Source organism: Heterodontus francisci, chromosome 19, assembly GCF_036365525.1.
Source record: "Heterodontus francisci isolate sHetFra1 chromosome 19, sHetFra1.hap1, whole genome shotgun sequence".
NCBI lineage: Eukaryota > Metazoa > Chordata > Chondrichthyes > Heterodontiformes > Heterodontidae > Heterodontus > Heterodontus francisci.
This window is the reverse complement of record NC_090389.1, coordinates 59,399,453-59,413,792: the sequence shown is the minus strand read 5'-3', so window position 1 is coordinate 59,413,792 and position 14,340 is coordinate 59,399,453. Positions and strand designations below refer to the sequence as shown.

General features: G+C 46.1%; 1 protein-coding gene across 2 annotated transcripts in view; it reads right to left on the bottom strand.

The window, feature by feature from the left end:
- The window catches only part of actr8 (actin related protein 8), a 36,086-nt gene extending 28,720 nt beyond the window's left edge, over positions 1-7,366 (bottom strand). The window contains exons 1-6 of one of the 2 annotated variants that reach the window (XM_068051721.1): positions 7,033-7,366; positions 6,697-6,904; positions 4,294-4,464; positions 3,237-3,347; positions 2,780-2,884; positions 1,029-1,202 (exon numbers count right to left, since the gene is read on the bottom strand). In XM_068051721.1, coding sequence (XP_067907822.1) covers positions 1,029-1,202; positions 2,780-2,884; positions 3,237-3,347; positions 4,294-4,464; positions 6,697-6,804 — 669 coding nt within the window. In that variant the 5' untranslated portion in view covers positions 6,805-6,904; positions 7,033-7,366. Of the gene's footprint in view, positions 1-1,028; positions 1,203-2,779; positions 2,885-3,236; positions 3,348-4,293; positions 4,465-6,696; positions 6,905-7,032 lie in introns of those variants that run through there. The other variant, XM_068051722.1, reaches the window with a different exon arrangement.
- Between the last annotated feature and the right edge of the window lie 6,974 nt (positions 7,367-14,340).

The window sequence follows — 14,340 nt, the reverse complement described above, 5'->3', positions numbered from 1 at the left end:
GCAAATTAACCTTCAGTATGTTAAGTACACACTTACTCATAACGCTATGATCATTTACTAAGGAATCCTGGTTTGCTGAGAAACCAGCCTTGCAACCAATTTTCAGCAAGTAAAAAGTCCAGGTTTTTGGACATGCCGACACCTTCACAAAATGAATAATGGAAGCCAGGAAGAAACAGGTATACAAAAGATAGAGGAGATTAGATTAAAGGGAAAAGATAAAAATGCAGTTTAAAAGATGAAAGAGGAGAAAGAAGGGGAAGTAGAGTTCTTGGGCATGACATTGGCCCACACCGGAAGTGCAAAATGGACTTGTAGAAAATCGGCAGATGATTTTTCACTGCATCTGATCTTCTTTCCACTTAAGTTCACAGAACAATAGTTCAAACTCTTTTTGGAGACTTATGTCCATTGTTGCTTTAACTTGGTTTGAAATTCAAAATTTTGGCAATATTTTCCAAGTCAATGAAAATAAAAATTGGCGTAGTGAGAAATCGGCTGCCGATTAGTTATGAGCTCGTTTCGTGCTACTGGCATAGACCAATTTCGCACCCCAAGCGTTTATTTTTAATCTGAATTAAATTCCTGTAGTGCAGTGTTAATTTTATTCCTGGAAATTGTATTAGTGTCTGTCCCACCATTACAGTGCATTATTTCTTTGGACTTGCTGAGAATCTAATGTGGAAATGACAATAATGGAAATGTCATAATAAAAAGTATAAATTTTGTACTAAAAAATTCTTACTGTTGTTTCACTGAACCTCTCATGAATAAGACAACTTTTGGTAAAGGCTCATCAGGAATTAATTGTATAACTGAATTAGAGAAAATAATTATGCAACAAAAGTAAATAGTGCACAATCCATTTGATTTCTTAATTTAAAGTTAAAATGCAGTTTTATAATAAAACATTCTCACTAATAACGTGATTGATGGCAAAGTAGTCAATAATTGAATTATCTAAAAACAGAATAAATCCTAATACACTTCAGAGTTTTACGGTTTTCATCAAGAAAGTTGTTATTAACCTTTAAGTCTTTATGGGGAATTTCTAGGAACTTCTGAATAGCAGACGTCCATATAGTTTCCAGATCAGCCAGTACTGCAGTGAGAGAACCTCCAGGCCCTGCGTGAAGGTTAAACTGGCCTCTGCGAATTGGCCAATGTATATTGTAGCAATCTGATGGATTTACATACAATGCCTGTTGGAAAAGAATGAGATGATAATACTGTTCATCAGGCTTAATCTTGATTGTACAATTTCAACTTCTATTATAACACAAAGTTGCTACTCTATTCATTACTAAATTAACCCAAAAGCTAGACAGATCATATTCTAGTAACACCAGCACAGTTCAAATGGCCTGTTTCTACACTGTAAATTCAATGTAAAAAATAATAGAAAGAACAAGAACAAAGGAGACTAACATGATGGATAGAAGACTAGTGAATTAGTTGCCACAGTAGTTGGAATAGGCTGTAGCCCCTCACCTCTGAGAAAATTCTATCATTATTGTCTAATCATTAACTTAATTACCACAGTGCAGAAAATCACACCCTTTTTTATTAGTAAAGTTGCACAAAATATCCGAGAGCAAGTATAAAATAGTTTCACAAGATTGGTTGGTTAAAATGAAATGAAAGTGCTAATACCAACATTTCCAATGATAGGAGAAAAAACTGTGATAACCAGCAGGATTATGAAGTTTGTATATCTGGTGTCATAAGAAGCTATGAGACAAATGTTAACAGGAGAATATCTCACGAATCGTACCATAGCGCAAGAACAAAGGGTCCAGGGAAGATGTGCTAGACTGTTAATGGGTAAGCCCAGGATTTTCTTGTTGACTCAATGAATGTAAAGCAAGTAATAGTTAGCCCTGCATTTGAAAGTTAATGTACAATAAACTGAGAAAGAAAAGGAAAAAAAGAACTTGCATTTATAAAATGGCTTTCACAGCCCAAGGTTGTCCCAAAGCACTTTACAATTCACTAAGGGTCCCACAAATAGCAAAGAGATAATGACCGGATAATCTGTTGAAGTGTTGTAGCTTGATTGATAAATATTGGCCAGACCACCAGTAAGAACTGTTCTGCTCTTCTTCAAATAGTGTCATCAGATCTTTTACGTTGATCTGTGAGGGCAGATGGGGTCTTCGTTTATCACCTTACTCCCAAAAGACAGCACCTCTGACACTGCAGTGCTCCCTCAGTACTGCACTTACGAGCAAGCTTCGATTATGTGCTCAAATCGTTGAATGGGACTTAAACTCATAACCTTCTGATTCAGAGCAAGAGTGCTACCACTGAGCCAAGGCTGAAACTGGTAGAAGCCACAATTTATGTGGGGCCTTTCATATCTTTGGAATGTCACAACAGATTTCATACTTAATAGATTACTTTCTGAAGTTTAGTGACTGTTATTTTGAAGTTACACAGCTTAATAACCATAGGCTGATGTGGTGCATAAAGTTTCATTGCTGGTGTAATGTCTGGGACTTTTTATTTGACACATTGTTGATATCCAGCTCTTTTATTCCCAATATAAACAAAAGGCTTGAACTTAAGAAATAACAACAGTGTGGTTCACTTCCCCTTCTGTTTGCATAAAATTGCTAACTAGCCACATCTGAGATTATAGACTGTTAGGTAATTTCTAGAAGCCAGTGCTTATTCGCGTGTACAGAAATTCATTTCAATCATAGAATGTTTATTTATATAGAATATACACACACCTAGGACAACAAAACGTTTACATTACAAGTTAAATTTTTTTTACCTCTTCTCCTACAAGAAACTCAGGTTGATGCGAGGTGTTTGTCCATTTGACCCCAGAATTGGTGTCCAAGACTGCTGGTCTCATCTGCTTGTTATATGCTCTCACCTGAAAAGTACATAAGACGTTATAACATGCCAGCCACTACTCAGTAAGCTCTCAAATTTAAAGTACTGGGGAAACATTTGCCTTGCCACCTGTAGATTTTTTTTTTACAAATATCTGTTTCCAAGCAAAAAAGTTTAATCTAAACTCTAAGGAAAATGTCAAACTGTAAAGAGCTTAATAATAATATATGATCTTCTGAATTATCGATCATATTTTATTGTACAAAAGTAATATTTCAATAAGGATTGCGGAGACTAACCAAGTTTTCTTTTAAAGGAGATGGCCACCTTTTCCCCATGTGCACAATCAATGCTGTAATGAAATCTTACTCCAGAAAACTGTATAACGATACCTGATCTGGAGGAGCTGGAATTCGCCTCGCACCATTTGACATCTTTTTGGACCATATGGCTTGATCCACCATTTTAAGACCATTCTGTCTTTGCTCATTACTTTCTGGTTTCTTAAAAAAAAACAAGTGCATTGATTTATGGATTTTCAATTTTAGCTTATCTTCACTTTAGCAACTAAGTATATCATTAGATAGAAAACACATTTCTCGAATGAAAATGAAGATGAAATTCGTCTTCTCAGACAAAAATTTGTCCAATAGGATTTAGCCCGACTTTGGCCCAGACTTTGCAGTGTTATGACGGCAAAACTGTTAGTGCTCCTCTGCAACAGACAGCAACTTCTGGAGTCTGCACATGTGCACTTAAACATGGAAATCAAGAGGTTTCTGTCAGTGATTCAATGCTTCCCCAAAGGGTGCATTGTTGGAAGTCCCCCCTCAGACTGCAATCAATTATAAGTCATTAAATTGACAGGAATTGCCCTTTTATGTCATTAATCTCATTGTAAAAAACCCTTGAAAAAGTTATACCTTGTTGAATGAGGTGTAACTGGGTTTTCAACTGCAGACTAAGTTACTGCTAAATCTCGAAATTATGATAAAAAAAAATTTACATTTCAAAAATAATTATTCTTTTAAAAATATTTATGATGTATCAGTTTCTACCTTAATCCTATGTGTATGTCCCAATTACTTATTTCACTCACTGTAAAATTTAATTAAAACTGAAAGATAATCAGTGCATTTTGCTTCCTAATTTGCTGGAGAACACTTCAATGCGATTGGCCGTGTACCCTGCTTGATGAGATCACGCCAGGAGATCCCCTTGACTTGGCGCCAGATTCAAACTATCAGGACAGGGGAAATCCATGCCAGAGAGATCGCTAGATCTTTGTAGGCAGCTTTCTTTGAGATCAGCATTGAGCGCTGTCACTTTGCTGCTGACCACAAAACTGGGGCCATTAATTCTTTACCTCATCTACAATTTGAATGACTAGAGGCTAAAAAGCTGAACTCAGACATTAAAAAGGACACAATAATAAAAAAACAAGCTTACATTGAGACCATCCCTTTGCAGCCATAGGTCCTCATATTGCGTCTGTCCTTGCTGTTTATGTCTTCGGGCGATGACATGAGGCACACAAACGGGAAGTGTATCTGCAGCTCGACCAATCCTTAGAGTGGATGAACCAGGATGAATAACCACAATGAAGTTACTCTGGATTGGCTTCAAAAGTAAATATTAGAAGGCTCAGTTTTAACCTATCTTAAGAACATACACAAGAAAAGTCAAGGACAAAAAAAGTAATTAAAGTTCAACCTTCGAGTATTCTACTCTTGCTGGGTAGATTATTCCAAACATTTATTGATCTGTGGGTAAAGTTTTATCTCACATTTTTAACTCATTTTTCACTAATTTAATTTAAAATCCCTGATCCTATCTTCCTAGCTTAGATAAGGCAAATCTAAAGTGATTAATTAATTATACCTCCTTTAACTTTCTTCTTTATAGACTACACAGCTCAAGTTTAAAGAAATTTAGGTAACTTGTATTATGGTGAAGGTGGTACATAAGTGTTATCCTCAGTCATAACTCATCCCATATGCACTTGGAGACTAGTTATGCTGCTTGTCTTTGTCTCCTCTCCAAGGGTTCATTGCTAAGAGCTTAACTGGACCTGCTGTATCAATGCCATGGTGACAAGAATAGACCAGCAATTGGGTACTCTGTGATGATGGCTCACCTCCTGATCTCAAAGCTTTTCCACTATCTAAAAGGCTCATGTCAGGAGCGTGATCGAAAACATGCAACTCACCACACCACTTGAGCTCACCACTATTCAGAATATAGCAGTGTGCTTGATTGCAACTTGCCACTTGATTCAGTAACAATTCCCTCAACCACCATTGCTCACTGACTGTAGTATGCAGTATCCATGGATGCACTGCATCCATAGACCAACTTTGCCCTAATGGCACCTGCCGGCCTGTGGTCTCCACCACCGAGAAGGTCAAGGGCAGCAATGTGGTCGGGACACCATAAACTCCAAGTCACACATGTTCTAACTTGGACATACGTCGTCCATTATTCCTTCATTGTGACAGAGTCAAAATTTTGGAATTGCATACCTATCACCATCATTACAATAGCTGCAGTTGAAGAAGACAGCCTGCCAGCTTCTCAGAGCAACTTAGGAGGAGCAATAAATGTAGCCTTAACAGCATTATTCAAATCTTGCAGAGGTTTAAAAAAATTTAAAGCACCTTGTGCTAATTTCATTTCTGAATAATTATAATCCATCCCCATTGCTTTTGAGCACTACTCGCTTCTGCATGCTCTTTCAGTTTGATATTAACTATTACCCCCCGCCACCCAATTACAGGTCACGGTTATATACGTTGTCTTACTGCATAAATCGTGGGCAGTCTACAGAAGAAAGGTACATCTTTACCCAATGCTTCTGACAAACTCCCAGCACTTTGGTACTGAGGGGAGAAGCTGCAGGTGAAGGAGGGGAGGCCCAGCCCAGACCTAGGCAGGCCAGCCTGATGTTCCCAGCCCCAGACCAGGCTGCTGTCCCGATGCCCAGCCCCAGGCTACTGTGCCCAGCCTGAGGCTCCAGTGCCCAGCTCCAGCCCACAGTGCCCAGCGTCAGGCCCCGACCCAGGCCACTGTGCGCAGCCCAGCCCAGAGTGCCCAGCATCAGGCCCCGATCCCGGCCACTGTGCCCAGCCTGAGGCTCCAGTGCCCAGCATCAGGCCCCGACCCAGGCCACTGTGCCCAGCCTGAGGCTCCAGTGCCCAGCATCAGGCCCCGACCCAGGCCACTGTGCCCAGCCTGAGGCTCCAGTGCCCAGCGACAGGCCCCGTGCCGAGGCCATCTGTGACCAGCCCTAGGCCCCAGTGTCCAGCTTGAGGCCCCAGTGCTCAGCCCCAGTCCACAGTACCTAGCACCAAGCCCCAGTGCCCACCATAAGTCCCAGTACTCAGTCGCAGGCTCCAATCCCCAGCCCCCGGCTCTCATGCTCGGCCGCAGGCTTCAATCTCCGGCCCCAGTACTCAGTCCCGGCCCGCGGTGTACAGCCCCAGTCCACAGTACCCAACACCAAGCCCCGAGCCCAGTCCACAATGCCCAGCCCTAGGTCCCAGTACTCAGCCCCAGCCCGCGGTGTCCAGCTGCAGGCTCCAATCCCCGGCCCTCATGCTCGGCAGCAGGCTCCAATCCCCGGCCCCAGACCCCGGCTCTCATGCTCGGCCGCAGGCTCCAATCCCCGGCCCCAGACCCCGGCTCTCATGCTCGGCCGCAGGCTCCAATCCCCGGCCCCAGACCCCGGCTCTCATGCTCGGCCGCAGGCTCCAATACCCAGCCCCAGGCCGCTGTGCCAGCTGGAAGGATGTGAAACCAGTCACTATCTCTGCTGAACTCCGGCTCTCGGCCCCGCACTCTGCCGGGACTCACCTCCAGTACAGACTCGGGGATGGCGGCGGGGACAATCGGCCGCTTCACCCCGCGCTGCTCCTTCTCCTTCTCTTTCTCTTTGCCGTTATCCTGTTCCACTTGGGTCATTTTACCGGCCCCGGGCTCTAGGCAAAATGGTTCGCACTGTTAACAGGCCGCTTCAGTGAGAGTCTCCGCACCTTGGAAAGCTTCCCCTCTGTGCGTCTGCCTGCAGATCCTGTGGCAGTGCTACTCCCCTCTGTGCGTCTGCCTGCAGATCCTGTGGCAGTGCTACTTTCCCTCTGTGCGTCTGTCTGCAGATCCTGTGGCAGTGCTGCTTCCCCTCTGTGCGTCTGCCTGCAGATCCTGTGGCAGTGCTGCTTTCCCTCTGTGCGTCTGTCTGCAGATCCTGTGGCAGTGCTGCTTTCCCTCAGTGCGTCTGTCTGCAGATCCTGTGGCAGTGCTGCTTTCCCTCTGTGCATCTGTCTGCAGATCCTGTGGCAGTGCTGCTCCCCCGCTGTACGTCTGCCTGCAGATCCTGTGGCAGTGCTGCTTCCCCTCTGTGCGTCTGTCTGCAGATCCTGTGGCAGTGCTGCTTCCCCTCTGTGTGTCTGTCTGCAGATCCTGTGGCAGTGCTGCTCCCCCGCTGTGTGTGTGTCTGCAGATCCTGTAGCAGCGCTGCTTCCCCTCTGTGTGTCTGTCTGCAGATCCTGTGGCAGTGCTGCTTCCCCTCTGTGTGTGTGTCTGCAGATCCTGTAGCAGCGCTGCTTCCCCTCTGTGTGTCTGTCTGCAGATCCTGTGTCAGCGCTGCTTCCCCTCTGTGTGTCTGTCTGCAGATCCTGTGGTAGTGCTACTCCCCCGCTGTGCATCTGCCTGCAGATCCTGTGGCAGTGCTGCTTCCCGTGTGTGTCTGCAGATCTTGTGGCAGTGCTGCTCCCCCGCTGTGTGTCTGTTTGCAGATCCTGTGGTAGTGCTACTCCCCGGCTGTGCGTCTGCCTGCAGATCCTGTGGCAGTGCTGCTTCCCGTGTGTGTGTGTCTGCAGATCCTGTGTCAGCGCTGCTTCCCCTCTGTGTGTCTGTTTGCAGATCCTGTGGTAGTGCTACTCCCCCGCTGTGCATCTGTCTGCAGATCCTGTGGCAGTGCTGCTTCCCGTGTGTGTCTGCAGATCTTGTGGCAGTGCTGCTCCCCCGCTGTGCGTCTGTCTGCAGGTCCTGTGGCAGTGCTGCTTCCCGTGTGTGTCTGCAGATCTTGTGGCAGTGCTGCTCCCCCACTGTGCGTCTGTCTGCAGATCCTGTGGCAGTGCTGCTTCCCGTGTGTGTGCGTGTGTCTGCAGATTCTGCGGCAATGCTGCTTCCTCTCTGTGTGTGTGTCTGCAGATCCTGTGGCAGTGCTGCTCCCCCTCTGTGTGTCTGTCTGTAGATCCTGTGGCAGTGCTGCTCCCCCGCCGTACGTCTGCCTGCAGATCCTGTGGTAGTGCTGCTTTCCCTCTGTGCGTCTGTCTGCAGATCCTGTGGCAGTGCTGCTTCCCCTCTGTGCGTCTGCCTGCAGATCCTGTGGCAGTGCTGCTTTCCCTCTGTGCGTCTGTCTGCAGATCCTGTGGCAGTGCTGCTTTCCCTCAGTGCGTCTGTCTGCAGATCCTGTGGCAGTGCTGCTTTCCCTCTGTGCATCTGTCTGCAGATCCTGTGGCAGTGCTGCTCCCCCGCTGTACGTCTGCCTGCAGATCCTGTGGCAGTGCTGCTCCCCCGCTGTGCGTCTGCCTGCAGATCCTGTAGCAGTGCTGCTTCCCCTCTGTGTGTCTGTCTGCAGATCCTGTGGCAGTGCTGCTCCCCCGCTGTGTGTGTGTCTGCAGATCCTGTAGCAGCGCTGCTTCCCCTCTGTGTGTCTGTCTGCAGATCCTGTGGCAGTGCTGCTTCCCCTCTGTGTGTGTGTCTGCAGATCCTGTAGCAGCGCTGCTTCCCCTCTGTGTCTGTCTGCAGATCCTGTGGCAGTGTTGCTTCCCCTCTGTGTGTCTGTCTGCAGATCCTGTGGTAGTGCTACTCCCCCGCTGTGCGTCTGCCTGCAGATCCTGTGGCAGTGCTGCTTCCCGTGTGTGTCTGCAGATCTTGTGGCAGTGCTGCTCCCCCGCTGTGTGTCTGTTTGCAGATCCTGTGGTAGTGCTACTCCCCCGCTGTGCGTCTGCCTGCAGATCCTGTGGCAGTGCTGCTTCCCGTGTGTGTGTGTCTGCAGATCCTGTGTCAGCGCTGCTTCCCCGCTGTGCGTCTGTCTGCAGGTCCTGTGGCAGTGCTGCTTCCCGTGTGTGTCTGCAGATCTTGTGGCAGTGCTGCTCCCCCACTGTGCGTCTGTCTGCAGATCCTGTGGCAGTGCTGCTTCCCGTGTGTGTGCGTGTGTCTGCAGATCCTGCGGCAGTGCTGCTTCCTCTCTGTGTGTGTGTCTGCAGATCCTGTGGCAGTGCTGCTCCCCCTCTGTGTGTCTGTCTGCAGATCCTGTGGCAGTGCTGCTTCCCTTGTGTGTGTGTCTGCAGATCCTGTGGCAGCGCTGCTTCCCCTCTGTGTGTGTGTCTGCAGATCCTGTGGCAGTGCTGCCTCCCCTCTGTGTGTGTGTCTGCAGATCCTGTGGCAGTGCTGCCTCCCCTCTGTGTGTGTGTCTGCAGATCCTGTGGCAGTGCTGCTCCCCCTCTGTGTGTCTGTCTGCAGATCCTGTGGCAGTGCTGCTTCCCTTGTGTGTGTGTCTGCAGATCCTGTGGCAGCGCTGCTTCCCCTCTGTGCGTCTGTCTGCAGATCCTGTGGCAGTGCTGCTTCCCGTGTGTGTGTGTCTGCAGATCCTGTGGCAGTGCTGCTTCCACTCTGTGGACTGAATTTTACCCTCATTGGACGGGAGCCATCCACCGACTGAAAAGTCAGTGTCCAACCCGCCTCTGTCTGGCCTGGGGATCCGGACTGCATTTTACGGTCCCCAGGCCTTTAATTGGTTTTGGGCAGGACTTCCACCTCATTGAGGCAGGAAGTCCCGTCTAATAGAGCTGCTGGCCAATCAGCCGCCCGGCAGCTCTTAGTCCAAGCAGCTCATGGGGAGCTGTAGCCACTGCTGGGTTTGCAACCCAGCTTCAATAAGACAAAGGATGACCCCGGGTAAAATCCCTGGGGTGGCGGGCGGAGGCCCTTAAGTGGCTGTTAACTGGCCATTTAAGGGCCTTGATTGGCCTGGGGCGGGCGGAGCGGGCCAGGAAGGGTCCCCCTAGCCTCCCTATCCATTTTACTCCCGCCCCCCACCAACCCACTCTTTGGGGGTGTGTAAATTTCCAGCCTATGTGGCTGCAGATCCTGTGGCAGTGCAGCTTCCCCTCTGTGTGTCTGCTTCTCCTGTGTGTGGCTGCAGAGCTTGTGCTGCTCACTGTCCTCTTTTTAAAAAACCTGTGCAGTTGTTGTCTGCTGATGTTGCTTGCTCTGTGTGCAAGTCTCTGTATCTAAAGAATCCTGGGTTCAGAGTTGCCAACACTGGGCAAATCGAAGGTATAATTTCAGTTGTGAGCTGTATATCTGAGGCATCCACTCAATGCCAAAAACCTAAATATAGTTTAAAAAAATTATGCTGCGTGTCTCTTTATGGGCCAGTCAATTAGCATTAATACATTTTCTTTTAACTGTTTTTCCTTATCTCTCCTCATAACACTTCTGATTTGTATAGGATTTGCAAATATTTTATATTTGCTTTCTTTCAGTGAAAAGTGAGAGGATTCATAGTCATAATGAATGCTCTAATAAAACAAAGATAAGTGTAGACTTAATAGGGACTTTCACTCACGCTACGTGGTGTGATATAAAGGCCTGCTACCCCACCCAACAGCATATGTCAGGTTCAGGTCGGGCCCCTCTTCCGGGTCGGGCTGGACACACACGGTAAGTGCTCTGCCAGTAACTATTAAAAATAAAAAAACTTAGCTGAGCTGGGAGTCCGGGACGAAACAGAGTCTGCGCAGTGAGCAAGTGATGTCACTATGATGTCATCACGCATGCACTGCAGCTTCGTGGAGCTTCCCAGTCGGAAGGTAAGTAAAGGGATGTTCGGGTCGGGGTGAAATTGGAGGGACTCGGGCCGGGTCGGGCTCGGGTCCGCTGTGGATCGCTCGGGTTCTTTTTCCCGACCTGAGCAGGCCTTTAGTGTGATAGTCCCAATTCCATAGTGTGCATATGCTTTCTCCTCTCCAGAGTGAGAAAAATGTGAGGACTTACGAGTCCCATACAATCTCAGTCAAAGCTCATGACACTCAGACCAAAGGACTCCTGTCCATTTGGCCAGAATTGGTGTATGTAATAAATGCAACTACATTTTCCACAAACAAGGGTCTTGTAGTTCAGGCTTTTAAATCACTGTTTTCTAGTTCTAACAACCTGACAACAGTTTCTTTAAGGTACATTTACAGGGTGAACAATGCAACTTTCCCTTTCTACCCTTGAAACAACAATGTAGCATGGACCAACAATTAAGCCTTATTGTGGTAAATTAAATACTAGAATTTATTTAAGGGGAAACTTATAGAAACAATAATCCGGGACCAAAGAAATAGTCACATGGAGAAATGCAGGCTATGCCCAGGCTAACGGACATGGGTTTGAATCCCACCACAGCAGATGATGAAATTTGAATTCAATTAATAAATCTCAAATTAAAATCTAGTCAAATGAAACCATTGTTGATTGTTGTAAAAATAAAAATGGTCACTAATGTCCTTTAGGGAAGGAAATCTGCTGTCCTTACCTGGTCTGACCTATATGTGACTCCAGACCCACAGAAATATGGTTGACTCTTAAAATGCCCTCTGAAATGACCAAGCAAGCCACTCAGTTCAAGGGCAATTAGGGATGGGCAATAAATGCTGGCCTAGCCCAGCGACTCCCACAAATGCATTAAAAAAATTAAGGAAAGCCAGCACGGATTCGTTAAGGGAAAATCATGTTTAACTAACTTGCTGGAGATCTTTTTTGAAGTGGTAACAGAGAGGGTTGATGAGGGCAATGCTGTTGATGTGGCGTACATGGACTTCCAAAAGGCATTTGATATAGTGCTGCACAACAGACTTGTGTGCAAAATTATAGCTCATGGAATAAAAGCAACAGGAGCAACATGCATATGGAATTGGCTGAGTGATAAGAAACAATTGATGTTCTTCAGGCTGGAGGAAGGTTGGTAGTGGAGTTCCCCAGGGGTCAGTGTTGGGACCCTTCCTCTTGATTTATATTAATGACTAAGACCTTGGTATACGGGGCACAATTTCAAAATTTGCAGATGATATAAAACTTGGAACAATTGTGAACTGTGAGGATAGAGTGGAATTTCAAAAGGACAGACAAGCTGGAATAGGCAGACAAGTGGCAGATGAAGTGGTTAGCACCGCAGCCTCACAGCTCCAGTGACCCGGGTTCAATTCTGGGTACTGCCTGTGCGGAGTTTACAAGTTCTCCCTGTGACCGCGTGCGTTTCCGCCGGGTGCTCTGGTTTCATCCCGCAGCCAAAGACTTGCAGGTTGATAGGTAAATTGCCCCTAGTGTAGGTAGAATTGAGGGAAGGTGGGGATGTGGTAGGGAATATGGGATTAATGTAGGATTAGCATAAATGGGTGGTTGATGGCCAGCACAGACTCGGTGGGCCGAAGGGCCTGTTTCAGTGCTGTATCTCGCTATGATTCTAAGCTCAATGCAGAGAAATGTGAAGTTATTTATTTTGGTAGGAAGAACATGGAGAGACAATATAACAGAAGGGGTACTACCCTAAAGGGGATGCAAGAGCAGAGGGACCTGGGGTATATGTGCATAAGTGATTGAAGGTGGCAGGACAGATTGAAAGAGCAGTTAAGCATACAGTATCCTGGGCTTTATTAGTAGGGGCATATAGTACAAAAGCAAGGAAATTATGTTAAACTTGTATAAGACACTAGTTCAGCCTCAGCTGGAGTATTGTGTCCAATTCTGGATGCTGCACTTTAGGAACGATGTGAAGGCATTGGAGAGAGTACAGAAAAGATTCACGAGAATGGTTCCAGGGCTGAGGGACTTCAGTCATGAAGACAGATTGGAGAAGTTGGAACTGTTTTCCTTGGGGAAGAGAAGGCTGAGAGGAGATCTGATAGAGGTATTCAAAATCATGAGCGGTCTGGACAGAGTGGATAAAGAAAAACTGTTCCCAGTCACGAGAGGATCGAGAACTAGAAGGTACAGATTTAAAGTGATTGGCAAAAAGATGCAAAAGCAACATGAGGAAAAACTTCTTCATGCAGCGAGTGGTTAGGATCTGGATGCACTGCGTGTGTGTGGTGGAGGCAGGTTCAGTTGAGGCATTCAAAATCAATTAGACTGTTATCTGAAAAGGAAGAATGTGCAGGATTAAAGGGAGAAGGCAGGAGAATGGTGTTAGGTGAATTGCTCATTTGGAGAGCCACTGCAGACACGATGGGCTGCAAGGCCTCCTTCTGCACTGTAACAATTCTGTGATTCTGAAGATTCCCATATTGCCTTCTATCCATTGGATAGTGAAAATTCTCACACTAAACCAAATCAGTATAGGCTAAAATAATGAGTCCAATTTAATTACATTTAATATACAGAACAAAAACCTGCACTTATATAGCACCTCTAATGTACAAAAACATTCTGGGCTCTTCAGAGGTTTAATGGATGCTAAGACCAAAAATTAAATTAAAGAGGTGGGTTTTAAGCCCAGCCTTAAAAGAGGAGGGCATCGGATTTAAGGACGAAATTCCTAGGAGGCTGAAAACATAGCAGCTAATGGTGGGGCAAAGAGCAGAAGCACAATAGGCAAAAGCAGAGAAATGTAAAGTTCTTTGAGTATTATAGGGCTGCAGGTGGTAACAGAGAAGGGGCCAAAGAAGAGATTTAAACACAAGGATGAAAATTTTAAATTGGAGGCATTGTGGAGAACCAGGTATTGGGTCAGTACATGTTCAGCTGAAGTTTATGGTGGGGAAGAGGTTACTAGGCCAGCCAGGAAAACAATGAAATCGTTGAGTCTGGAGGTGACAAAGGCACAGATGAGTATTTCAACAAGGTAGTGGCAAGTGATGTTATGGAGGTGGTTGTTAGCAGATTTCTTGTGAAACAGTTGCTCAAAGGGTTGTTAATCCTGGAACGATAACCTCCGCATGATACAAGCTCAAGTGATTTTTTTAAAAAAACTTTAATATACATTAACAATATTACATTAATTAGCGAACAATTTACAACCCGTTTCCTCCACAAAGTACTGTGCAAGATGATCAGATTTGTGGGTCACCATTAAGACAAATGGACTTCCAACTCTCTCGAGAGCATGCTAACATTTAGAGGACACAGGACCTTTCTTATACTACTTGGCTACCTTAGGTTGCACCCATGCACAACAGTATGCAGAGGCGCACATTTGCTGAGGTCACATATTGAAGTGTTTACCCCCCCCCCCCCTTCTAATCTTTCGGCCTCCTCCTTTGTTTGAGGATTTGTTTATTGTACTTTAAATGTGTAGGCCAAACGGCCTTGCAGGTTTTCAGAGTTCAGATTACCTTAGCAGTATCTCAAAGCCATCTATTACAGTGGTATGTGGCGCCTTATTGTTGTTTCGGTCATTTTTTGACTCGTGAATTTATCAATCTCTGTCTTCAGTTTCCAAACTGTCTT